The 25,466-nt window shown below is 51.7% G+C and overlaps 2 protein-coding genes across 2 annotated transcripts in view; one reads left to right on the forward strand and one right to left on the reverse strand.

The window, feature by feature from the left end:
* The first annotated feature begins 1,294 nt into the window (after window positions 1-1,294).
* slc39a10 (solute carrier family 39 member 10) lies at window positions 1,295-9,328 on the forward strand. Its single transcript, XM_037280866.1, has 9 exons — window positions 1,295-2,266; window positions 2,374-2,539; window positions 5,875-6,050; window positions 6,113-6,271; window positions 6,337-6,436; window positions 6,492-6,764; window positions 6,836-6,916; window positions 7,589-7,779; window positions 7,858-9,328. The coding sequence occupies exons 1-9, from the start codon at window positions 1,319-1,321 to the stop codon at window positions 8,008-8,010; spliced, it is 2,247 nt and encodes a 748-aa protein (XP_037136761.1). The 5' UTR covers window positions 1,295-1,318; the 3' UTR covers window positions 8,011-9,328.
* Window positions 9,329-9,470: 142 nt separating this feature from the next.
* The window catches only part of dnah7 (dynein, axonemal, heavy chain 7), a 28,637-nt gene continuing 12,641 nt past the window's right edge, over window positions 9,471-25,466 (reverse strand). Inside the window, exons 35-66 of the mRNA XM_037280853.1 lie at window positions 24,809-25,030; window positions 24,411-24,608; window positions 24,190-24,345; window positions 23,955-24,123; window positions 23,753-23,879; window positions 23,460-23,679; window positions 22,764-23,390; window positions 22,456-22,701; window positions 22,168-22,397; window positions 21,773-22,103; window positions 21,245-21,588; window positions 20,968-21,148; window positions 20,705-20,890; window positions 20,469-20,632; window positions 20,236-20,390; window positions 19,237-19,427; window positions 19,012-19,145; window positions 18,571-18,906; window positions 18,370-18,496; window positions 17,971-18,165; window positions 16,911-17,003; window positions 16,666-16,842; window positions 16,313-16,474; window positions 16,034-16,234; window positions 15,756-15,917; window positions 15,096-15,281; window positions 14,689-14,826; window positions 11,865-12,095; window positions 11,550-11,702; window positions 11,252-11,429; window positions 10,640-10,743; window positions 9,471-9,872 (exon numbers count right to left, since the gene is read on the reverse strand). Coding sequence (XP_037136748.1) covers window positions 9,666-9,872; window positions 10,640-10,743; window positions 11,252-11,429; window positions 11,550-11,702; window positions 11,865-12,095; window positions 14,689-14,826; window positions 15,096-15,281; window positions 15,756-15,917; window positions 16,034-16,234; window positions 16,313-16,474; window positions 16,666-16,842; window positions 16,911-17,003; window positions 17,971-18,165; window positions 18,370-18,496; window positions 18,571-18,906; window positions 19,012-19,145; window positions 19,237-19,427; window positions 20,236-20,390; window positions 20,469-20,632; window positions 20,705-20,890; window positions 20,968-21,148; window positions 21,245-21,588; window positions 21,773-22,103; window positions 22,168-22,397; window positions 22,456-22,701; window positions 22,764-23,390; window positions 23,460-23,679; window positions 23,753-23,879; window positions 23,955-24,123; window positions 24,190-24,345; window positions 24,411-24,608; window positions 24,809-25,030 — 6,531 coding nt within the window. The 3' untranslated portion in view covers window positions 9,471-9,665. The remainder of the gene's footprint in view (window positions 9,873-10,639; window positions 10,744-11,251; window positions 11,430-11,549; window positions 11,703-11,864; window positions 12,096-14,688; window positions 14,827-15,095; window positions 15,282-15,755; window positions 15,918-16,033; window positions 16,235-16,312; window positions 16,475-16,665; window positions 16,843-16,910; window positions 17,004-17,970; window positions 18,166-18,369; window positions 18,497-18,570; window positions 18,907-19,011; window positions 19,146-19,236; window positions 19,428-20,235; window positions 20,391-20,468; window positions 20,633-20,704; window positions 20,891-20,967; window positions 21,149-21,244; window positions 21,589-21,772; window positions 22,104-22,167; window positions 22,398-22,455; window positions 22,702-22,763; window positions 23,391-23,459; window positions 23,680-23,752; window positions 23,880-23,954; window positions 24,124-24,189; window positions 24,346-24,410; window positions 24,609-24,808; window positions 25,031-25,466) is intronic.

The raw sequence follows: 25,466 nt of genomic DNA on the forward strand, positions 1-25,466 counted from the left end.
ATGCGGAACCTTCAGTCAGAGTGCCATCGTTGGTAATTTCACACCTCTCATCCAGCCGCCCGAGGAGGTAAGTCGCTCGCTCGCTCGCTCGCCTTGGCGTTTCTTCGTACGGCAGTCAAGTCACGGCTCGGGAATCAACTTGACTACGTTTGACACTCTTCTCTTCTTCTCTTCTCTTCTCTTCTTCTCTTCTCTTCTCTTCTCTTCTAGCAAGTGGGACACTTTGTAGCGCTCAGAATGAAATATGCCATCCTCTATTTTTCCACTCCTATTATGAATTGCCAGACCGCACGTTCATTTATTGCTTTACGACTTGCGTGGGAGGAGGAGACAACAGTCAGGAGCTGATAAACTTCGTCTGCCGGTTCATCTGGTATCTGAACCAGACCCCTCCCCTCCCCTCCTCGTAAATGAGTCCTCAAATGGTATTCCGCCACCACGTATGGCGATCAAAGCGTCTTTTGTCGGAGAGTTGCGCACCCCGACAAAAAAGTTTGTTTGCAATATTATCCCACGGTCACAATTTGCGCCTTTTGCTAATTGTCAACTATGAACCCGACTAAGATTGTGTTTTAAGTGTGTGGCCGGCAGCAAGGCTCATCTGACATCATCCGAGTCCTCAGCCCCCACATGCAGCAATCTTGCCCGACTGCGCTCGGCCTCGGGCTTCACCGAGACCTTATGATGATCATTTGACTCGGATGATATTGCTGCTTGGGGCTCTTTTTGGGGGGAGTGAGGAGAACAAGCAATTTGTTGCTCAATTCTCTCAAGCCTGGATTGTGTTCCACAAGGCTTATCTTGCTTATTAGATGCGTAATTCTCTGAGCAAGATGGCAACAGAGAGTGGATATCGCCTTCATATGCGATATTATTGACTTCTTTTTGCATCTTTTGTGTTATAAACGCAGCATCGCCAGTGCTCCAAATATCCTTTGAGAGCTTTTCAGGTTAGCCGCAGCTGATGTCGACGTCGTCACGGGCTCAATTTTATTCCTTGTGCCGAGTAGCTCAAGGCCCCGTTAACACGGAGCCCATCTAATTCGAGCGCTCAAGCGTGTTCTTTAGCGAGCGCGGCGAGAAGGGGGGAAAAAATACAAATAAAAAAAAGATGCGGGCAAGGACAGAAGGGAAAAAAGTGGGCACAACACGCTCTGCACTGAGCTAACTTGCTGGGCAACTGAAGCTATGAGCTGCCGGGTGGCTGCGGATCCAAATCAATTTAGAAGAATTGTTGACTATTTATCGCTGGTGATGGGAAAAAAATAAATAAAAAATACTGTTGTTTTTGCAGGGGAGCAGAAGTCGGGCAAGCACAATGCGAGTCCACGTGCACACCAGATTTTGTTTCCTGTGCGTGCTCACCTTCCTCTACCATCAGTCCAGCCACTGTCACGGCGACGGCCGCCGGCAGCAGCAGCGCGCTCATCGCCACGCCAACCACACCCACAATGACCTGCAGATTTCCCAGGACCCGTACGTAAGAAGAGCTTCTCCGCCGCATCCGTCGGGGGCTTCGTTAGAGGAAGAGCAGCATTTCTACATCCGCCAGTTGTTCCGGCGTTACGGCCAGAAGGACCGGCTGGATTTCCAAGGATTCCAGAGTCTGCTGGTTAGCTTGGGTCTAGGCCAAATCAAAGTGGTGGACGTGGACCACGAGGATCTCGGCCACGACCACGTGGCCCATCTAGACATTCTGGACGTGCAGGAGGGCCTCCACTCGCACGGCGAGGCTCACGACCATGACCACGCGCATCACGATCCCGACACCCAGCGGCCGCACGCGGAAGAAGGAGTCACACGGTGCGGCCAGACCTCCACCACGCCTCCCGGCGCATCTTCGGAGCACCCCCATAAACACCATCACGATCACAGCCACGATCACGCACACGACGCGGATCCGAGCCACGATCGTCCCGAAGATGACGCCCACCGACACTCGGAACACACTCGAGGCGGCACGGATTTGCCTCCCCCCGACCCGAAGCAACCGTCTACCGACCGAACGGATCTGCGGACCTCTCCCGCCCCCGCAGAGGCCAAGACCAAGAGGCCCAAAAAGCCGGGAAGGGTCCGAGGACAACGGGCTCAAAACAAAACCCTCCCATCTGCCACGGGCCTCTCCGATCACAACCACGAGCACAAAAACGGTCACGGCCATTCCCATAAGGAGAAACGGGAAGCGCCCAGAGGGCCCGACACCGCCACGGTTCCGGGCGCCGTTCTGGCGGGACACGCCGGTGGCCTGGCTCACAAGCATGAGGAGGTAGCGTGCGTGACACAAATGAAAATGCTTTTTCAAACTTGTCGGATGTGTTTCCCAAGCGGGCGTTTGCTGGCTTGCCAAACCTCCGTCTCCCTTTCCTCTCCCAGTGTTTGAACCTGACCCAGCTCCTCGCCTACTACGGGCTGAGTCCCGAGTCCCTCATCTCTCCGGGCCAGTTCACCTACCTGTGCCCCGCCCTGCTGTATCAGATCGACAGCCGCGTGTGCATCCGCCATTACCACCAGATGGACGTGGAAGAGAATGTCAGTTCCGGTAAGAGGCGCGCATCCATCGATCCGCTAAGATCAGTCCAAAGAATTGCAGCTGAAGCGTGGCAGCACTCGAGCTAGCGCAGACAAGATCTCACACACACACACACACCCTTTGATTTGGAGTGCACTTAGTCTGAACAGGAAGGCCGGCAGACGTCAAGTCTCATCAAGCACTCCAACGGGTTCAGGTTGTATCAACTTGACCAAAGCCGTATTTCAACCTCTCGCCTCTCCAGTCATTGCATCTATTCAAATCTTTTTTGGGTGCCATTTTAACTTCTCACTTTCGATCATTTCATACTGTACTTTTTGCTCGAGAAAAAAAAATGGATCGTCACAAACGGAGATTGTCAGCGTAAGGCCCTGTTACTAATTAAAAAGAGCAGCGTCATAAAGGAGGTTAAGGATGGCCGCGTGATCTCGTCACTCACGTAAACGCTTCATCAGGTTTACCTGCGCTTTTGTCCTTTTCATGAACCAGAAGATATGATTTCATCTACTGGTTTTGATTTGGTTATCTGCGTTAGAGGAAGTTGGTACTCATTAATAGCCTTGAGTGATCATCGAAAAGCTGAAGAGAGACATTCTTGTTCGATTGCCACTCAAAGCAGGCCTTTCAAACTAAAAATAGCAATCTGACTGGAGAACAATTTGAAATAACATGCCGAGAAAATGCTTAATGAAGAGCTGTAGCATTTTGTTTTTAAATTGAGTCCCCACAGCAAAAGAGCAACATCGCCACCAAGTGTAGTGGAGCCAGCCAAACCAGACAGACGAGAAACGTTGGGCAATTGGGGCCGCGAATTATAGTTACCTGACAACCGAGATGGTCTCATTTCCACTAAAGTGAAAAAGGCTTGCTGTCTTCCTCCCTCGCAGTTGGAATAATCCATTTTCTTTCTTTTTTTCTCTCATTTTCTGCTGTGCTGAGCACTGATGAAAACTCACCAGAGCATCATTTTCAAATCAACAGATTTAGTTTAAAAAAAAAACAACATTCCCAACTAATGGAGTGTTTTTCCCCTAAATGTGAATAAATACAAATTGTCAACCTTGATTAGAACACAAGCGCCATTCTAAAGATGTATTTGGTGCCTTTTGGTTGCATTTCCTGAGGAATGGCTAACAGCCATTGCGGTTTGGGGAATGCTCGTCATAAATTGCTCTCAGAAGCCAACGAAAACAGTGTTTGGAGTTAATTAGTTACGGGATGTGGAACAATGTTCACCAAGGCGCGGCAGGTGACTTTTGTGGCCAGACTGCAAATGAGAGACGCCTTTTGCTCGCAATCTCAATTTGAATTGTAAGAACCACGTGGAAGAGGATGAGCACCCTCCCTCTTTGATTAATGATTCAAAGCAAGCGTGACCGGAACCTGTATCAAATAAATGTGCTCCAGGCAGCACTGCGTCACACTCCTAAAAATGGAAACGTTAACAAGGAAGACGGCCCCGACGAGTGGAAAAGGGCAGCCGTGGCGCCTCGTTAGTGGCGCCATTCGTCGGTGGGCAGGCAACGCCGCGGGGGCTTTCTTCCCTTTACCTCCCGCCGGCATCCGTGGGGGAGGAGATTTGCAGTCGCGCTCCCACAATGCCCGCACCTCGTTTTAGCGCCGTGCCAATTAGGAGCGTCTAAGTGACACCGCGCGCCTCACGGGAGACTCATAATTGGGGGAAGGATGGGGAGCGGCGGGTTGGGCGGCCCACGTTGCCTCACTTTACCTGGACACGCGCAGCAGCCGCGTGCGGCAGCCGCGTGCGGCAGCCGCGTGCGGCAGCCGCGTGCGGCAGCCGCGTGCGGCAGCCGCGTGCGGCAGCCGCGTGCGGCAGCCGATGACCCGGAGATGAGCCGAATTGAATGTGCCGGCGGCCTGCTCTTCACGGCTGCCGTGGACGTCTCCGCGTCATTGCTGCACCAATAAGAAAGCAGTCAAGTGTAGCTGCTTGCGCACTGAAAACCAAAGCGGGGCTTCTGTGTCCACTTTTAACCACGATGATTTGGCTATTATGGCAAGCGCAGCCAAAAGTTGGGGAAAAAGAAATATAATGCACATACGTAGATTGTTTGAAGAGGCACACAATGTCAGCTCTGAAAAGAGTTGGCCACTTGCTGCGTTTGAGAATGTTTGATCTGGCCCGGCCGGAACTAGCATCAAATCCTTTGGCCACGATCCGATCTCCTTGAGCCAAAACATCACGGTAGCGGATGGCTTCAAAGAGGGCCCAGGCGTCGCTATTCGACCACTTGGTGTGAATATCGGGCTTTCGGGTGAAATGCACTTTCTCAATGAACTTTGTTTGACCTTTGAAACTTTTCAACGCACACCCGTGTGAAATGTGTGCGCTCCACTTTGAGACCACAAAAAGATTGTTTGTCTCCATCGATGCTCGCTTCACGGATGTCTCTTGATGCTGCGCGTTTAGCGCTAAGCCAAGCTAAGTGCTACTTGAAATGCTATGGCCAGGTTGAGCCGCGGCGAATGGTCCAGATGTCGGCCAGCCCTCCGAATTGTCCTCACTCGTGGCGTTCCGGCCGCCAAGAGGCATTTGGGCCCGTTTTCTGAGCAAGAACCTTTGCCAAGGGAAATGTTTTCCTCTGATCTTTCTTAATCCTACAGCTGCTTAATGAGACAGTGACAGCTTGATTGGGTTTCTCTCAAAAGCACTCGAGCTGCATCATCTGCTCACCGACTTGGCCACCTGGGGTCCGTTCCGCAAGGGGAAGCGGCGCCGCTGCCATTTTGCTTGCCACTTATTCGTTCTTTCTCCGCTCACTTGAGAGATGTAGCCTCGAGTACGCACGGCTGCGGTATATCGTCTCGCAAAGCTTTGTCAAGCTTCAAGGTGGCGGTCCAAAATGACAAAGCAGCCAATGGCAAAGGCGGAACGGTTGCCACTTGCATGCCAATCAAGTCATTTGACATTTTCTGTGCTCAAAGATGAGCATCCAGCCCAGACTTCACTTGACTTTATTGATTATTATTTTTCTAATTTTCTCTAACCTCGCTGTCAACGTGCTCCTCCGTTCCGCCCGGGTCAGTAAAAGCCCAAAGCAAAGGTGGGCGGTGAAGGCTCCGGCTTCGCTTTAGCAAACGCCGCCGCCGCCGCCGCTCTGACATTGAATTTCATACTCCATTAAGCATTTTGTGACCAAAAAGTCGTCAACTTTTTCCACTTTGGCCTTGTGCTGTTTTGACACTTGAAATGATAGCGTGGCTTTTTACGGCGCTCGCTCCGCCCGGTGTCCTCCATCAAAGGCGTTGAACGCGCAACAAAATAAATGACAGCAGATTGCGCTTTGAAACTTTCTCGCTCCTCTTCCGGCTTTTGTCTCCAGTGTGGATTTGGGTGTGGGGCTTCGTGTCCATCACCATCATCAGCCTGCTGTCTCTGCTGGGAGTGGTTCTGGTGCCCATCCTCAACGGGTCCTGCTTCAAGTTCCTGCTCACCTTCCTGGTGGCGCTGGCCGTGGGCACCCTCAGCGGCGACGCTCTGCTTCACCTGCTGCCTCACGTGAGTCAAAAAATCACCCGTCTGGACCCGATCCCATCTCGATCCGCTTTTTGTGCCGACAGTCTCGAGAGCAGCACGACCACAGCGACCCCAGCCACGGCGATGATCTGGCCACCGACTTTGACGGCGTGTGGAAGGGCCTGACGGCCTTGGCCGGCATCTACCTCCTCTTCATCTTCGAGCATTGCGTCGGCATGTTTAAGCACTACAAGGATCAGAAGGTAAGACGCCAGACTCGTAGCAGATGTCTGGACGGCAATGTTCACTTACTGTTTCTTGTCGCAAGGCCGCCAATAAAGAGGGCAAGATCGGCCGCAAGTTGTCCGACCACCAATTGAATCGGCGCTCGGATGCCGAATGGGTCCACCTGAAGACGCTCGGTGACGGTGAGTAGTGCCGGCTCGGGCTTTTGCCATCCGCTGACGCACGCCTTCCGTTCAGAGCCCGACGGCAGCGTCGTCGCCCTCGACGACGGGCGCGACCCGACGACGGCCGAGTCCCCCGGCGAGGTGGCGCCGACGGCCGACGGCGGCGGCGGCCTGTCGCCCGCCAATGCCAACGGACGCAGCAAGGCCAAGCGGCGCGCTCACGGCCACTCCCACGGCGGCAATTGCCACTCCCATCAGGAGATGAAGGACGCCGGCATCTCCAGCATCGCCTGGATGGTCATCATGGGCGACGGCATGCATAACTTCAGCGACGGGCTGGCCATAGGTACAAACTCCGCCTCTTCTTTTGTGCGCTGTCTAACGGGGGGGGGGGGGGACACTTTTTGTGGTGTGCAGGCGCGGCGTTCAGCGCCAACCTCACGGGAGGCCTCAGTACTTCGGTGGCTGTTTTCTGCCACGAACTACCTCACGAACTGGGTAAGTGGAACATTTGAGTGGCTCAGTGACAGCGTCTTGGTTGGCATTGGCCCCCTGAGGATCTTTGTTTTTGTAAAGTGCTGCCTTTTTTCAAATTCATCCATCTCCTGTGGCGCTTGTTGGAAATCAGTGTTTGCATTCTGAACTTGGGAGTGTTTTAGCCGCATGAATCCAGATGTTGAATGCCGTCTCAAGCTTATTTTGGTTGGCCTCGCCTTTGCGAAAGAACCCAGCGGGACGCACGCACGCGGCGCCGGCCTTTTGACAAGCGCTCCCGTTCAACAACAAAAAGGGCGTGGCTGAGGAGCAGGCAAAAGACGCCCGTCGCCAGCTGAGGCTCATTCGTGGCGGGGGCCACTGCGGAGGAGTCGGGCGGTTCAAAGTGCGTTCTGACTGACGGCTGATGGCGGAGGCTCATTTCTGCATGCTGCTAATTAGCCAGGAAGAGCCACTTGTCGCACGCGGGGAGGCAAATGGAGGCCGCCGCCTCCTCGCTACTCCTCCCACCAGCCCGCCCCCTTTCAAATTTCCGCTGAGAAGCATAGACGGAGGGAGGGCGCAGGCCACAGGCGGCCAACCTCCCAATCCGTCTGAAGTGGTGTCTTTCGGGTCGGAGCCGTTGGCCGACGACTTTTATCGGTTTGTGCTTTCAAGCTGCGCTCGTGTGTTCAGGCGACTTTGCGGTGCTGCTGAAAGCGGGCATGTCGGTGAAGCAGGCCATCGTCTACAACCTGCTGTCGGCCCTCATGGCCTACGTGGGCATGGTGATCGGCGCCGCCGTGGGCCAGTACACGCACAACGTCACCAGCTGGATCTTCGCCGTCACCGCCGGCATGTTCCTCTACGTGGCTCTGGTGGACATGGTGAGCGAGCGCCGCCCGCCGTCGGGCTGGTCTCATCTCCGGGTTGCGCTCAATCGCGCCCGCTTTCTTTCTCGGCAGCTTCCGGAGTTGCTCCACGGCGACAGCGAGGAGCACAAGCGCTGCCAGCTAGGACACTTTATCCTGCAGAACTTGGGCCTGCTGACCGGGTTCGCCATCATGCTGCTCATTGCCATCTTCGAGAACCGCATCGTCTTCCACTTTGACTTTTGAAGGTGGCTTTTCGGTGTTGACAATCGCGGTGTCGCATTCTTGACCTCATTTGTAATGTTTACGCCCCCCATCCATCCATCCATCCATCCATCCATCCATCCATCCGCCACCCGACGAAGTGTGACTCCCTGAAAGCACAAGCGAGCCGGACCGAGCTGAGCCGTTTCGCTCCTCTCCAACTTGTTTTGTCCAAATTGGATGTTGGTGCAAAGGATGCTCCCTTCCTCCCTCCCTCCCTCCAACCTCCCAACTTGCTCACTAGCGCACCCTGAAATGTGAAATGAAGCAACTGTGGACTTGATGGCAAAAATTGTCTTTACAATTTCCAATTGTCCATTTGTGTTGGCTCGATTGGGCAACACGCTGCCCAACCGAAGCGCGTCGCGTCAAGAAAACGAATGCCGTTGATGTTTGCATTAGCTGAGACGTCGAGAACCGTTTAGCAGATATTCAGTCTCATCTGTAGTTCCTTTTTTTTCTTTTTTCACTTCATTGCAGTGTTGATTTTAGTTTCCACCGAGCGGTATTTAGTGTAGTTTCATATTAACGCGTAGTGTTGACAATGTGTAAGCTGCCAATGACGCTATGAAGTGGAGATTTAATATCTCCTTTGAATTTGCGAAATAATAAAAGGATGCGTTTGTTTTTTGTTCTAAATTCAATCATTGCTATCTGGTGAAACTGTTATGTCCAATCTTGACATGACCCCAAAGGTCATCTCCTCCCTTTCCATCGACATTCCACGGCTGCTGATGAGCGAGGCCGCATTGCCGACTTTGGGCCGCTACGACACTTTAACCTGTCACCGTGTGACATCTTTGACTTTTTGGTCGTCACTCCTGCGGATCGGATGATCCTGACCATCGCATGACCGGCAACTAGTGCGTGCTCTTGTGTGTTGACTTTGAAAAAAAAAATGAATTTGAGCTGCACAAGTTCCAATGGAGACCAACTTCCATTGGCTTTGTAGCTCAATTCAAAGAGAAAAAAAAGCCCTTCTGTTAAAATGACCGATTTGATGATTCAAGAAATACAATCAAGTTGTGCCTGAAATGTTCCGTGTTGACGTTAATAATGAGGAGGAGGGTTTCAAAGACATGTTTGTAATGTTCTTTTCCACGGTGTCAAATTTGTTGTCTTCACGGTGTCGGTCGGGTCGGGTCAGCTGTCTTGTATTTAGAATGGTGAACTTTTCCGTTTCGTCGAGCGAGCGCACGATGAATAGCTTGTAAAATGAAGGTCAGCAATTTGGTTTGCTATGTTATATGTCCATATGCTGTCCTAACAAATGGGCAACATTAAAAGGATTTCTCATCAAGATTTTGTTCCTTCATCGTTCCAGAGTGTGCCGGAGTCCGACAAACGTAGCTACAGTGATTGATATGTTTGTCAAAAATAGCCAGAAGGTCAACATTTGAAAGACGATTATTTGTTGCATTGACATTCATTCGTCATCATCATTTTGAAGATTTCACATTAGTCTTTTCAAATGCTCAGAACGACTTTCGGGAGTTCCCTGCTCATATTCACAAAAGCATCAACTTTGTAAATTTGAACGAGTCAGACTTGTATACCAAATAGAGTTTGTCTCTTTTGCGAGATACAAATAGAATGCGTGATAATGGAAAGAAGAGTGAAGCCGTAAAAGGTTTTGTTCAGGCGTTGAGCTGACAGAGGAGCGCCACCCCTCGTCGGATCCAGTGGTCGGCGTCCACGTCCGAGTTGAGCGTCATGGCGATGACGTAGTTGGTGGAGTGGCCGGTGGTGGACAGCGTACCCCGTCGCTCGCTGGTCTTGTAGACGGGTGACAAGTAGCACATGCGTTCGGGAATTTCCAGACGCTTGATGGGCTTCAGCCACATCTGAGTCGCGAGGGAAACAACCAGAGGCACAGGTCAAGCCCAAACACTTGGGCCCAAATTGAAACTTTAGTGGTCGCAAACATGAAACGAGAACGGCGGCGAGGTGTCCTTCCCTTGAGGCCAAAGCAAAAGACCAAGTGGGCCACTCCCAACAACGACGTCAAGAAAAAGCCCAAAAACAAGCCTAACCAAAAAATTTGCATTTCAAAGCGGCCTCTGTTGTTTGCCGCTCCCCGTGAATAATAAACACATTTTTAATTATGTCATGTGCATTATTCATCAGCACTCAGGGCGACAACGAGGTAGAAAAACAATCAGGCAAAAACCTGATGACTTGCTGCTGCTGCTGCTGCTGGCACTTTGAATCTCCCGTCTACTTCCATTTGCTTCACACAAGCGCCGCTAATTCAGCAACGCAAACGGCGGCAAAAGCGCTTTGGCCATTTCACAATCATCACAATAGTGCTTGAAAAAGAAAAAAAGAGAAGACACCTCAGGAGGGTTTAGCGATAAACTAAGCACCACCTCCAAAGAAAAAGGGGGATTAGAAGGCTATTATATAAGGAGGCGTAGCATTCAGGGTTAATTCATCTATTAAATTGATCTCTCGTCATTTTGTGGAGTCGTCAGGGTCACAATGCCTCATTTGGAAAAGTTTCACTTGCTTCGTCGTCGTCGTCGTTAAACTGTTTGACCCCGCCCGAGTTGCAGTCCCGCACGCAGCTCGCCCTAATTCTAATGAAATGCTGCAAATGTTCCTGACTCACCACAGGCATGGCGTCATGCAGCACTTTGGGGTATGACTCGGCCAGAAGTTTGCTCTTCCTGTCCCAGCGGGCGCCATCCAGGAACAGGCCGTGGATGTACACACCTGAGAGGACACGAGAAAAGGGTGTTGGTGCCGATTTGTCCTTTTCAGGTGCCAGCTCCAATTTTCATTCCTACACCTGAGTAGAAGTGGCCGAAGCAGCCAAAGTATAAAAACAAACAAAAAAGTCAGACTTGGACTGGTACAAAATGCCGTACCCAGTCATCTCGCTAACTGAAAACTATAGTCTGTGGAAAAATGGATTAAGCGCAGCAGTGATACTTACTCTTTGTAAACAAATTGCCGCCATCTGCCGTGTTTTTTGTACACTGGCTTGTCTCCAATGAGGCAAAACCACGTCAAGGGAAGAAGACATTTGGAGATAATAGTGTGTCGGCGAGATGACATTAGCAGCCTAGCAAGCGTTGGCGCCCAGCTGGAGGCCTGATTTTTCTTTCTTCTTCTTCTTCTTCACTTTCACTATTCGGCATCCGGTGAGCCAGTTGTCAATTAGCTTCAGCTTCTCAATCTCCACCACGCCGAGCGCAAAGCGTCATATCGCCGGTCTTACCGTCGTCAGGAGCTCGCTTGTACTTGACGTCCTCCAGGACCTCGAAATCGAAGCCCAGTAAGTCGATGGGGATGGTGTGCTTCCTGGCGTAGTTCTGCTGGCTGCCCGTGAGGAAGGCCTGCGTGAAGAAGAACCCCGACACCCAGAATACGGCCGGGGTGCCGTTGTCGAACCATTCCTGTCGAGGAAGGACAAAGGCGGCGGCGGCGGCGGCGCGGTTAGCGCGTCCACCTCGCAGTCGACGGGTTCCGACGTCGGAGCTCATCTCGAGCCTTCCTGACCGTAGGTGTCCACATACCTGCAAGAACTGGAGTCGCTCCAGGAAGTCGTTGATGTAGCTTCCCAGAGGCTTGAGGCTGGGATAGGACCTCTTCATCCACATGCCCGGGATTCTGCCTTTCAAGATGCTGCTCACCACCTCCTCCAGCTCGGACGACATCACCACCAGGCCCTGCGCGCAAGCCCTCCCTCGTCTTACAACAACTTGGAACTTTCTTACTCGTCGACACGGGAAAAAGGAAGAAAAGGAGCAAAAGCAAACAACACCGACTGGATGGAATTGCGACGACGACTCGTGCTTGTGCAAAACTGCCGTTTTCCCGCATGCGTGTACCTTGATGGCTTTCTGGAGGTCGATGCAGGAGTCTCGGATGATGCAGAGCAGATTGTTGAAGCGGCCCATCTCCTGCACCAGCACGGTGTTCATGCTCTCGTTGTAGCTGGTGGGGAAGTGCAGCATGACCAGCTCCAGGTCAAAGTCGGCCGGCAGCTTGCTGAGGATGTCGGCGGCCACCTCGAACACCATGTCGTCCGACGACTTGGCGTCTCCGCCTGACGAGCGGGACTGATCGGAGAGAGAGACGGTGTCATGCGGAGCAGATGTGGCAGGGAGGGAGGGAGCGAGGGAGGGAGAGAGGGAACCCCGCTCGGCAACCCCGCTCGGCAACCCCGCTCGGCGACCCCGCGGGCGCGGCGCCTCAACGTTAGTTGGAAAGCTTCTTTTGAATTGTCAAATGATGGATTGATTTGCATTGGAACAGACGTATTTGGGCGGCTTTGACTTTCATCCCAAGTGTTTATTTGTGGAGTCAGTCCAAGTTGACTAAGTTGCCACAGACGTCTTTTTTGCAGCGTATTCCACTTGCTGGCGCTCATCCGTGAATTTGGTCATTTGTTCAATCCCCCAGCCGCCGTCTATTTGTAGAATTACGAGCTAATGACGGCACGGCCAAGCTCGCTTTCGTTCCGCCTGCTTTGCTGTCACTGAGAGCGAGCGATGAGAATGTGTTAGAATGCTAACAGAGTCCAGGTAATAGAAATTCATCTTGTTCATTGGAGTCCCTAAATGAACAAAGTGTCTCCAAAGGTCAGTGCACACCCTGTTTAACAGCGGAGGCAATTATTTATCTATCGGCCTGCAAATGCTGAAACAAGAGGTGACCTGAAGCCTAAAGTAGCAGAACCAGGTGAAAGAATGAAAAGATTCAAATTGGAGCAACAAACATTTTCATTTCAATATTTGGACAGTGAATCCGTTGCGAAATGGGGAGAGTAAAACAAATGTATTCCCAAAAATATGTTTGTGCTCAAGAGCTGGAGCAACATGAAATGTCTTGCATTTGATCTCTTTGCAGTATGTGAATATGCATATGAGCCAAGCTGGAAATGTGACATCATCTGACAGAGGGAAACTTTTCCTTTTCCAGCGGCGGCTTCAGGCAGGCAGGCAGGAAGGCAGGCAGGCGCTAATGACGCGGCATCACACGGTGGCGGCGGCGGCGGCGGCCTCGGCAACGTCAAAGGCGAGCCGGGCCTCTCAAGGAGAATTTGCATGCACTTTTTGGAGAAGGCTCAACAAACAGCTAAAAAATGCATTTGTACTTTGCCTTTAATTAATCTTGCATGGCATATTTCAACAGCGCGCAATCAAATATTGAAGCCTGGCAAGTTAACATGTAAAAAGACGGAGGGGGCCCCCCAGGAATGTTGTGTGTGTGTGTGGCGAGCATATGCACGGATCAAGTCTTCCCTGGCTGTCAGGCCTGTTTTGGCTGAAATGGAAATATTCACGGTGGGAGGCGAGTGAGCGAGCGAGCGTTCTCCAAATGAAGACCTGGGATGCGGGCCAAAGTTGGGCGTAGCGTGCGGGAAAGCGTCCAACGGCCTCGTTGGCACGCGGCGTGTTTCACGCTGGCGCGCCAAAACTGCTCATTCGCATGTTTGTGGGGTCAGAGATTGATTTGCTTTATGTCTTACTCATTGAAATTGTTGGAGCCAATTTAGTTTCCTTGGCTTCAATTCTTCTTTTTGTTTAAGATTTGCTGGCCTTGCGCCATGGACTTTTGACAAAGCCTTTGGTCACCTGGTCAGTCACCTGATCAGGTAAAGATGGCTGCTGGTAGTCAGTCTCAGTTAGACAAAGAAAGAAGATAGTAGGCCACTTCAAACGACTTCAAGCCTGCTCCAAGCTTGTATTTTTTTTGGAACTTGAAACCAAACTTTAGATGACTTCTTGGAACCCTTTATGTTGAAACCTTAGTTGGATGACAAACAATTTGGATTTGCACCTGCGTGCCACCTGCTTGCCTGCCTGCCTGCCTGCCATTGCCTCTCTCCCTCTGCCTGCCTGCCTGCCTGCTTGCCTCCATTTTGGACATTCTACCTCCACCTTCAAAAAGGTATGAGCAACAGCTGACAAAGTGTTTTAAGATGAGCGTGTGACAAGAACTATACAACATCTAACCTTTGAAATTTAAACTGAACTGAAACTGACACTCACATTAAGTCAAAAACTTTCATGAAGTGCTTAAAACATGGAAACTCAACTTGAAATGGGATTTGTTTGACAATGGAATGTGGATCTATTTGAATTGTGTGTAGCCATACACTTGGATATACTGGATTTTGGAACACATCCTCGCATTGGAATTGAATTTCCGGTGTTATCATCAATTTAATTGGGAAAAAAAAAAATGGTTTGAAGATGTCTCTGTCGGAGTCACCTGAAGTTGAAGTTGCTGATTCTCACACAGATGATGTTAATGTCATGTTTGGACCCAGGAGGACTCAGTCAAAGTAGGTGCCCCAAATGGCCCACTTTGTGCTCAAGTTGGGGCCATTTTTTGGGGGTGTCCTAAAATGATAGACTGGGCCTGTCACTTGGGAACTGGTGGCCAAAGTTCTTTTTTTTTCCCCCGCCAACTTTCTAACAAAGTATGACAGCTGGCATTTGGCCCCAATGGCCCGTCTCAAAACAAAATGGATGACGACCTGTTTAATTTCTCAATGTGGGTCCTTGAGACTTTTTCCTGAATCTTGAAAAATACGCCACTATTTACTTTGTGACATTAAACAGAAAGTTGAACAAAAATGTACAAACACCCTCGATGTAGCGGGAGGCGGTCAGACTGCGATTGTAAAGTAGCAAGAAGGTGTACCTGTGTTAGCAAGATGCTATCAAACAGCAACTGTGTCTCAGACTGGTCCTTGGTGATGTCGGCGTTGGCATTCATGCCGAAGATTTCCGGCGAGGGGTTGAGGGGCAGCGATTTGGTATACTCGATGTAACTGTCGTACTAAAAAAAAAAAAAAGAGAGAGAGTGGGAAAACGCTTGCTGGTAACACAGCACGTGGGACGGCTGACATTTGTTCTAATGACTATGTTAATGCGTGTTCATGAATAAAAGATGTGTGCTTGGGGGCGAGGGGGGGGGGCACACTTGAGAGGCAAGTGCCAAATGCAACACAACACGCATATTGTTTGTCTTTCCATATTGTCGCCACTTGCCTGCAGGTCCACACAAGTGCGTCCATAGCGCTCGTCCAGCGTTGCGACTGTACTTACGTCTCCTTCGGGGGGGGCAAAGTAGATCCCGCTGGGGTCAAACTTGTAGTCGGCATCTTCCACCAGCTTCTGGTGGTAGAAGATGGCGAGGATGGTGCGCAACGTCCGTCTGTCCCAGTCGTCCGTCACGCGGCCGCCGTAGTTGCACTCGCCCGTCATGTAACGCAGGGCATCGAACGGCACTTCCTGGCGGAATTCACAAAACAATATTACGTGGCGACGGATGACTTCAAAAGTCCCTTTGAGTGAAATGCAAAAAATTCAATAAAATACAGATGTAATATAATACATCCTAAATAAATATAAACTAAAAAACATGACAATAAATAATATTGTCTCCTGATATGGAAAAGGAGACCATTGTGATGATATGGCTGGATATGTTCTTCTCAAAGTCTCTCTGACATAATGAAGGGTGAACAAAGGCTGCGCGTTTGGCATTTTCTGGAGGCTGAAGGGCTTAAAAATTCAGCAGCACTTGAGAATGAAAATGTCAGGTCATTAGAAAAAGTGACACATTTATGTCACCATGGCAACGGTGCAATCCTTGAGAATGTGTAAAACTGTTCAAAGGTGTTGTGGAATATTGCTAATGTGAGACGGCCGCGAGACTTATTAGCATAGCAACGGCGAGGATACGACGGAGGTGTGAAAAAAAACCTGATGTTGCTCGAGGAACATCTGTAACTGCATCACGGAGATGCGAAGGTCGGTCTCGTTGAACTCGTACGGAATGTTCCATCCCAGCGGTCCGAACTTTCTCCTCTCTTGGGTGAGAGCGTGGAAGAAACACAAGCCATAGAGGAGTTTCTTGAACACGCCCTGGAAACACACACACACACACACAAAAGGTTAGCCGTAGCGGAGGCCTCGGAAGAGCATCAAAGGGCCACGCGACGGCCGTGGCGGGGAGGAAGCAAAGGGCGCCCCCGACCCACCGGCTTGCTGCAGCTGTCGAACCAGTTTGGGTCGGAGATGGGGTCCATCAAGAAGCAGCGGACGATATTGGGCCTCAGGCCTTTGGGAGCCTCGTTGGTCATCTTGACGCCGTTCTGGAGCACGGCCACCGGGAAGGTGGGCGACGGGTAGCTGGTGAGCCACAAGCGGAATTCCGGGTGCGTGGACTCCGGGTTCAGCTCCTGCGCAAAAGCCAGTTCAAATTTGAGGGGGAACGCAAAACGAGCTTGTGGTACGGAGGGGCTCGGCATAGTTGTGACCTCGCAGACTCTTTCCAACGTGGACATCCACGAAGTGGCCAAGTGACAGTTCTGCAGAACCACCCAGGTGCCGTCGGCGATCCCTGTCTGGATCATTTTCATGGCGATGGGACCTTGGCCTTGGCCCAGAGAAAGCGACGTCAGCTTGTCCCCCGTGAAGCCCTGCAACGCGCGAGATGCGCCATCTTGTCATTTCAAGATCAAAAATGGTTAGCGTAAAGGTGACGTGGTCTCATCCGCATTTGACTTTCGAACAAAATGACTCTCCTGCCAAAGGAGGAAAATGAAGTCAGTCAGCTGGAGTTTTGTGTTGCGGCTCAACCGCCTGGTGTCTTTTTGTGGTGTCTGGGCACCTTTTCGTGTCCAAACTTGAGCAGAGCCGCCATGGGGTCAGAGCCCGGGGACAGGATGAAGATGAGCGGTGCGCAACAGTGGCTGTCGCCGAAGGCGTTCCTCAGGTTGAAGGGCGGCGCCTCGATGAAGGGCCGGCCCAGACTGTCGAAAACAAACTGCTGCACCATTGGAATAATCTGCCGGCCGCAAAGAAAGTCAAGACGAGCATTCGAACCAAAGAAAATGACGGCCGGCGCCGACCGACCTTGTCAGGCCGGAGGCATCGGATCACCAGCATCCTCTGAAACTGGCTCAGCTTCTCCTGCCATTCGTTGGGCAGCGGCGTCTGGTGGGGGTCCTGCACGCGGCGCACACCACACCACACCAAACCCGTTACGAGACGCGTGCACGGACAGGAGAACGTGGCCCTTATTGCGCAACTTATTTACACGTCAACTTTAGGGGTGGCGGCCGCTTGGCTGTTTTATTGAACCGTTCCAAGATGAATCATTGCAATTAAAGCCAAAAATGGGGAAGTGATTTGTCATGGGTGCAGGCGCTAGGAAGATGTATAAATACGTTGGAGGGTCAGAAAAAGATGCAGCCAACAAGGAAGGGGGCAAGAAGAAACGCAGACACTGGGGGCAAGTGAGCGATGTTTAGCGTCTGCGAGACGGGAAGACCTCGTTCGGCTCTCTGGGGAGGGGAGGGAAGGGAAGGGGGGGGGGGGGGGCGCTCGTACGGTGTGAACTTGACTGAACAGCTGTTCTGGCAACTGAGACCCAACCAATGTAAATTCTGCAACTGGAACAAACTGGATTTAATTAGATCCAAGTGTGGTGGCTGAGTGTGTTGATTATAAATCAAAGCGTGTGTGTGTGTGTGTGTGTGCGTGTGTGTGTGTGTGTGTGTGTGTGTGCGCATGTGTGTGTGCTGCACAATACGTGCGCGACATAACAATTTAACAGCTGTTGGTGCATCCAAACAGCGCGGATGCTTCTAGCAAAATAGGGAATGAAGAGATTTAATTAGATAAAGTTTCAGTTCCTTTATCATTTAACATGGCGGAGTTGAATTGCACAGGCAAACAATTTTGGACAATTTTGCTCGAAGGAAACTTTAGCCAGACACTTTTGAAGCACTACTCAAGTGTTTGTTAGTGGAAGTGTTTTGCGTTTATTTACAATGTAATATATATATTTAATATCATTTAATGATAGTAAATATCATTGCTAATATTTTAAAGCATAACTTTGCAGGGGAGGATTGTGCGTGTGTAATGTACAGTCGGCCCTCAGTGCCTGTCATCAGAAGCCGCCACTCACCGGACTGTCGTAGACCTCCTTCCACATGTTCCTGTTTTGGGCCATGTCCCTACGCAAGCCTTTGAATGGCTCTATGGCGTCCAGGCGGCAAAACTCGTCCCAGGACTTCTTGGGCATCCACGTGCAGGGGTTGGAGTAGGGGTTGTCCAGGCCCACGCCGCCCGTCAACAGGAAGTGCCAGTCTTCCTCGTTCACCTACCATATTGATTTACACTCTTTGCTTTTTGTTGTGAAGCAGAATTAATTTTTCTTTTGTTTTTTGCCTGACTTATTTTTTTCTCCACTTTTTGATCAGAAACTGGTGTTTTTTTTGGTAAAAGTGTTGAGCATTAATATTTTGTGGGTCAGTCACAATGCTCGTAATCAGCTGGCAAAATGTTGGTGCGAGTGTTTTCCTACCAGCTTGCGGTGCATCAGCAGACTGACGCAGAGGCAGAAGGAGAAGAGCAGCTTGTCTTTCTCAAAGAGCGAGCGACACACGTTGACGTAGAGCGAGTAGGTGAAGTGATCCCTCAGAATCCGCAGCCTGGAGAACACGAGACGGGTGATACTCATGGGTTTATTTTTATCTTTTTTTTTTTTTTTCCGGGCGCCGCTCACCTCTCCTCCAAGTCGTCGCTCTTGTCCGAGTTGTCGATGGAGCCGATGAAGAGGTTGATGAACCAGGTGAGGGAGTACTGGTACATGGGCTCGATGTTGGCCAGGTCGGCGATGGCGAAGAAGAGGATGGCCGAGTGAATAGCGATGGGTTTGTAGCCCAGGCGAGTCTCGTCGATCTTCACCTCCGTCACCTCGGCCACCGCCTGCTTCTCTGTGATTTCGTTGGCCAGCACCTTGGACTGCGACAGGATGGTCACGGCCGTTTCGTCCTCCAGGATGTTGCCCTCCGAGGAGGACAGCACCTGCAGGATTTTGTCCTCAATTTCCTTCAACTGCCTGCATGCGGAGAGAGAGAGAGAGAGAGACACACAGAGAGACGTGAGGTTGAAAAAGAGCGGGAGAACCTTTTTGGGTGCAAGTGAATGCAGTGGGGGGGTGGACCTTTTGTTCTCAGCTCCTTGAAGGATGAGAGCCTGCTTCTCTTCCTCAAGGTCGGGCCTCTCGCGGGCCACCACGATGCCCAGTAGTTGGTCCTGGATGCCCTCCGGGGTTATCATGAAGTTCAGCAGAGTCACCTAAGGACAAAGCGGGTTGGGAGGGGAGCTCATCAGTGACAAAGGTGGCACGAAGGTGGCACGATGGTGGCACGTCCCCCTCCCCGCTCACCTTGACGGAGGTCTCGGGCAGGTAGTGCGGGTTCCGCAGCTTGGTGGTGATATAAAAGCGGAAGTTGGGTGCATATTCAAAGGTGCTGTCTCCCAAGCGGATGCATATGGCGCCGCCCTGTTTAAAAGTCTGCCTGAGCAGCAGAGGCTCCAGGATGGGGTCCAGCTCTTCACCAACATTCTCCAGCAGGACTGCAAGGGAACATGTTCAATTTGAAGAAAACAAATTGGCCAAATTGGGAATTTGCAGTTGCCGTGATTGGAGCTCTGCCCGATGAAGATCCAGAGCCACTTTCAATCGGCGGCCAGACAACACCGAAAGCGGCATCATGGACAATTACGCCGAAAAGCAAAATGCCATCATGTCCTGGAAATGAGCATCGTTTCAAAACACTTGGCTTCCATAATCAAATCTCTGTGTCTCGTCTTAATGTGAATTATACAACATTGCCTGAATTAGCATTCATGCAAAATAAAATATTAGCATTGTATGAATATTCATGCGGAGCCCTATTAAGTATGGTAATGCTCTTCTCATGTTGGGAACATTAACAGTGTCCATAAATGAGGCAACGCCTGGAGGCGGCCCGGGCGCAAAGCTTTTGAAAAGTGACGCTGACAAACTTTGCCTCGCCGGATAAACTAGGTCACTAACGCATTGTTCGCTGGTGTTTTTAATGAAAGCAATCATGAATACTGTTGCATGAATATTCTGTTTTCTTCATCAACGCTTTGATCCATTTTATTATATATGTTTTTTTTTTTTTATTCTACTTTCAATATTATATTTGATCCATTTTATATTTTGAGCATTTCATTTTAAAGTTCCAAGAGCACCATAATCTTCAAGTGAAGCGTCACAGTCGGGGAAAAAGGTGCAAATGAAAATAACAAATTGAAACTGAGAGCGAGAGCGGCAAGCAGAAGGTGGAAAAAGGAGCCGCGGGTTGCCGACGGCTGCCAAAGGGCGTCCGTCCGTCACCCGTGCTCGCTCGCTCACCTGGCGTTCCAAACTGGATGCAGTTCTCCAGGGTGCGAACAAAGCCGGGATCACTCAGCTTAATGATTGCCAGGTTGTTCGCCTTCTCCATGTTTTTGATCCATTTGTTGGCCTGGCCCTGCGGATCGATCATCAGAGGCCACCGCCTGGCATTGCTGCGCACACGCAAAATGCTAACACACTGAACACCAAAACAAACACACACTAGTTAGCTCGATGGAGAACGGCCTCACGAGATGATGATGCCGTTATCGATGGAGAAGCCGTCCGTCGGCAGCCCGGCGATGGTCCAGGCCCGAATTTTGACTTGCTCCCCCAGAGAAGTCATCAGCGTCATGCTGGGTGAGGAAGGGATCTCTTTAGCCTTGCACAGACTTGACCATTCCTCGATTTGCTCCTGGACGACGAGACGCAAGACATCAGCTTGAAGGTTTGTCAGGGGGCAGGCTCACTCGCTGCGTCCACCTGCCTGTCTGAAGCTGGAGGTGAAGGCCCCCAGGTAGGCCACGATGCCCGATGAGATGAGAATGTCCCCGGTCAAGTTGTTGTAGAGTTTGCCCAGAGCGAAGGCCATTTCGTTCCAGCGCGTCTTCTCGCCGCCCAGGCCGCCGATCAGTTGGGTGGCGCGCTCTAGTTTCTTTTTGCACAGATCCACCTGGAGGAAAACAAAGAAATCAAGCAATCAAACCAGCGTGAGGTAATTGCTCCCTTGCTATGGAAATAAGGCGGCACCTGATCCTCCAGTTCAATTTTCTTCTTTTTGTTGGCGTCCAGAATCTGACTGAGATTGAAGACTTGGTCTTGCACTTCTCTGAGGGCGGCTTGCTTCTTTTGCAGGGCCGTCATGGCCACCTCCAGCTCCGCCTCGGCCCCGGCCAACTTCAGCTTCTTGGGAGCCACCACCTTGGCCACGCTGCGCGACGCATCTCAGGCATTCATCGGCCAATAAGAATCGGGACAGTCAAACAAAGAAAGAAAGAAAGAGAAAACGGCGAGTTTGACGACGTACCCGTCATACTTGTCCATGGCGCAGACCCACTTGCAGAGGCCCTCGGCAGCGGTGGACGCCGTACGAATCTTCTCAGGGACAAAGTCCGGGTTGCTGATGTACCTGTCTCGAATGACGGCCATGATGCTGGCGGGAATGTTGTCCCGGTCGAACTCACGCAAGCTCTGCAGGAACTTGAGGTCGCTCAAGAGTTTTTTGGCAGGAGCCCAGTAGTCTTCCACTTTTTTGCCGCTAGCGGGGTCGGTCAGACGGTCACACTTGATCTTTTTCAGAATGCAGATGGCCTCCATGACCAGCTTGACGCCGCTGGGCGGGCTTTTCATGGACTTGACCAAAGTGATGTCCTGAAGACAAAGAGGTCATGTCACATTTTGCCTTGGATGGAAAAAGACAAACCTAGGAGGTCAAAGCTCATTCTGAATGGTGTATTTGATGCAGAATTGGAAAAGGATTTCTTTGGGGGAAACCGAGCAATGAATCGACAAATGTATCGTTTCCAATTCAAGTGTCGTTTGCCGGCTCGCTCACATTCTGCGTGAGCGTATCCAGCGCCGACAGCGCCGCCTCCAGGATGGGCATGGCCACGGCCAGCTCGGCCTCGCACTCGTCCTTGATGGCTTTGGCGGCCATGGCCTGCTCGTTGGTCACGGCCTCGTCCATCTTAACGACGGCCTCCGTTTCGGCCGCCTCGGCCGACTCGCGCTCCACCTGGACCACCATCTCGTCCACCTTCTTGCACGTCTCGATCAACTGCGGCTGCAGCGCCTCCAGCTCCACCTGCATGGCGGCCACCTGGGACGACGCCGACTCCAGTTTCTCCAGGCCCACCACGTAGCGACTTTTCTGCATCATCACTTCCCTGGACACGGCCGCGAAATGTCAAAAGGGCCCTCTGGGATATGCTGACAGATTTGCGTTCTTACTCTCGTTTGGCCTTCAGCAAAGACTTGAAGGTGGAGATGAGCTCCAGGTAGGAGGTGGGGGTGACGTAGTTGTGACGCTGCAGCTCGTCCAGGAAGCGGGCGGACAGTTGGATGGTGGTGGTGTGGAAGGTCTTGCACATGTCGATGCAGCCCCCCCGGTGCTCGTCCGACATCTCCACGTCCTCCAGGAAGCGGCAGGCCACCGCCTGCAGAGCGTCCTCGGGCCACGTCTGGATGCATCACAAATGGTTGGGACAAAAGGAGTGCATAGCGTTGGAGGGACCATACCTGGAACCAGTTAACGGTGCAGCAGTTGATGAGGGCCGGGAAGCGGCGCAGCCTGTTCCTGAAGGCGTCCCCGATGGGACTCATGGCCAAAGCGATGTGCATCTGCGAGCGACAGCGCTCCACAAACATGTTGAAGAGGGCCAAGTTGCTGCCGTCCGTCTGCTTCTCGCGGTCGCGCTGGCGGTCCAGCACTCGCATCTTCTCAATCACTTCTTGCTTCTCGTCGACCGCAAACAGGTTGGGCACCTGGGAACGCGACGTGCGGTCGTCAAAGGAAATCCCACGTGACGCCAAGCCCTGGCGCTTACCTCGCCCGTGTTCAGCATGTTACCGATGTCCTCCAGGAAGGACTCCATTTTGATCTGGGTGTCGGTGAAGAGGAAGACGCCGTGAGCCTCGCCCGACGTGGACCTGGTCATGATCAGCTTCAGGTCGTCGTGCCAGTCCACCGTGCCGTAGGTCTTGGAGATCTCCACCTGGAAGAGCTCGGCCTCGGCCATGTGCGCCGCCAGGCGCGTCAGGGACTGGCGCCCGCTGCCGCCCACGCCCACCAGGAGGGCGTGTCCGCTGGGCTGCTTGAGGATGCGGGAGATGCGGGAGACGTGCTCGATGGCGAAGCGGAACAGCACCAGGTTCATGGGCGCCTTGCTGACGGTGTTGTACTCGTCCAGGTGGGACTCCACCACTTGGCGGAGCTGGTCCAGGTCCGGCACCTCGCGGTAGCTGCGGTCGTCCCCCTTGGGGTCGTGGAAGTCGCAGAACATCAGGCTGCGCAGGTCGTCCTCCGTCACCACGCCATCCTGGTCCTGGTCCAGGTTCTGGAAGAGCTGATGGAAGTTGACTTCCATGTGAGCTTTAAACACCTCGCACAGGTGGCTCACGAGCCACGAGCGATCCGAGTCTTGGACCAGACGATCGTAGTTCACCCTCAAGACCTGAAGGAGGACGCGGGATGTGGCGCTTTGCAAAAACCACTTGGTCCGTGTCTTCTGTTTCGCTCTTACCTCGTGCACCCAGAGTCGTTTGATGCTGGACGGATCCTCCGCGGTTTCGGGGCGAGATAAACAGATTCCCTGGATGACGCGGGAGATGTCGCGGAGGTTGAACAAGTAGTGGGACTTTTGAGGGGTGGGCAGGAGGTTTTTGGTGGCTTCCTTGTACACGGATATGGTGCCTTTCACAATCTGAGCGGTCAGGGACGCAAAAGGCTTGGGGAAAGAAAAGCTGCCAAAAGGAAACAAATGTTCTGAGCGTAGTATCTTCATCACGGGATGTGATTTTGTAACTGCGTGCTTACCGGATGGTAAAATGCCAGTGTATGATCCTGGAGAATATGGTATACATGGTCTTCTCGTCAAAATCGTTAATGGTGAGCATGTTGAAGTGGCGCAGGTAGCGCGGCGTCACCGGGTTTCGCCCTCCGCCTGAAGGAGGAGTCAACAATCAGCAGGCGTTCAATATTTGGCCAATGCGGTCTCCTCCTGGATTTCTCCACTCACCGGGCGGGCCCATGGCGCACATGACCTGAATGTCCACCAGCTTAATCATGGAGCAGTCCTTCAGGTCGTACCAGTTCCAGTGGTCCAGCCACTGGCGCAGCAGTTCCACGGGGGGCTGGGCGCCGTACACTTCCCTGGCAGGCATGTTCACGTCGTCCACAAATACCACCTGGTCCATTTGGACAAGACACTCGATAACATAAATGCTTTACGGGCACTTTCGAGCGCTAGCTACCATTTTCTGCCCCACGGGAGGACCGAAGATTCCTTTGCGCCGCTTGTCCAGCTTGGACATGATAATACCCTGAGTCTGAGCGGCGGTGGTCTGGGCTGAGAAGTTGATAAACAACGGGTTGTACACCTCCTTGTCCACATGGTTCAGAAGAAAGTCCTGGAGGGAGGAAAAGTTTGAAATGTCGGTGTGAAAAAATTACATCGGATCGCACGAGAACTTACGGTGATGTAAACACTCTTGCCGGTCCCGGTGGGGCCGATGAAAATGGTAGGCTTCTGCTTGGTGACCAGGAGCTTCATGAGCGCCATGTAGCGCACCGTGTTCTCCGTGGGTACGATGATCTCGTTGAACTGCATGTCCTTGGAGAGGGGGGGGGCGCTCTTCAGCTCCGCCGTCCAAGGCTCCCATCGACCCGGGCCCTGAGGGAGTTTGGAGAAGTTCACTTCATTCACCAATCACGGTCACGTGTTCAGTAAACTTTGTTTCTTCACTTAGCATTCTAACCAGTGCACAAAGAAATGAAAATGAAAAAAAAAACATATTCCTGCTGGGCTATTTTCTTCTTGGCTTTGGAGATCAAACATGGAGCTAGGCAGATTGAACAGCAGAGCAGCGCAACCTCTTTGATGAAGCGGTACTGGTAGATGGTGTCCTCGGTAGGCAGCGGCACCGTCAGCTGCTTGGCGGGCGGCCCCACCGTGGTCAGGATGGCGTGGGACGAGCGCGTCTCTTCGCTAAGCGGCCCGCTCAGTATCTCCTTGACCATGTGGTCGAATTTGACGCGGCCCTCGTCGTTGCAGCTGGCGCCCACCGACCACACCAGGCAGAAGACAAAGATGCCCTGGGTGACAACGACGACGCCGTTATTTCTTTTTTTTTTTTTTTTTTCATACGGGTGCTGCAAAGAAAGCCATTTGGTAGATTTGTCTATCAAAGGAGACCTACAAAAAAAGTCTCAAGAACTCAGGGAGTCAGAAATGTTGTTGAAAGCTGAAATGTGATGTCAATTATTAGGACGCCTTGGAACTTTTTACATTGTGAGAAAGAAAAAAAAAAAAAAAGGCATCTAATGTCTTCTGGAATTAATCCCCCATTGGGGATAAAAGGCAGCCAAGCGTTTCAAACCTTTAAATAAATGAGCAAACAACAAAAGAGTGAGAAAATGACCTTCCAAAGTGCCCCAAAACAGTCAAAGTTGACTTTCCTGGCTCAAACGACTGTACGGAGGAGAAGCGCTACGCAGTCATTAAAAGCTACGACGTCTTTGTTGTGCGGAG

Source organism: Syngnathus acus, chromosome 21, assembly GCF_901709675.1.
Source record: "Syngnathus acus chromosome 21, fSynAcu1.2, whole genome shotgun sequence".
NCBI classification, from domain to species: domain Eukaryota; kingdom Metazoa; phylum Chordata; class Actinopteri; order Syngnathiformes; family Syngnathidae; genus Syngnathus; species Syngnathus acus.

Excerpts from the sequence above, each read along its gene's own strand:
- slc39a10 (XM_037280866.1), top strand. The coding sequence starts at position 1,319 with ATGCGAGTCCACGTGCACACCAGATTTTGTTTCCTGTGCGTGCTCACC. Across the intron at positions 6,051-6,112 it reads TGCTTCACCTGCTGCCTCAC|TCTCGAGAGCAGCACGACCA; the intron begins GTGAGTCAAAAA and ends TTGTGCCGACAG. Across the intron at positions 6,437-6,491 it reads CCTGAAGACGCTCGGTGACG|AGCCCGACGGCAGCGTCGTC; the intron begins GTGAGTAGTGCC and ends CCTTCCGTTCAG.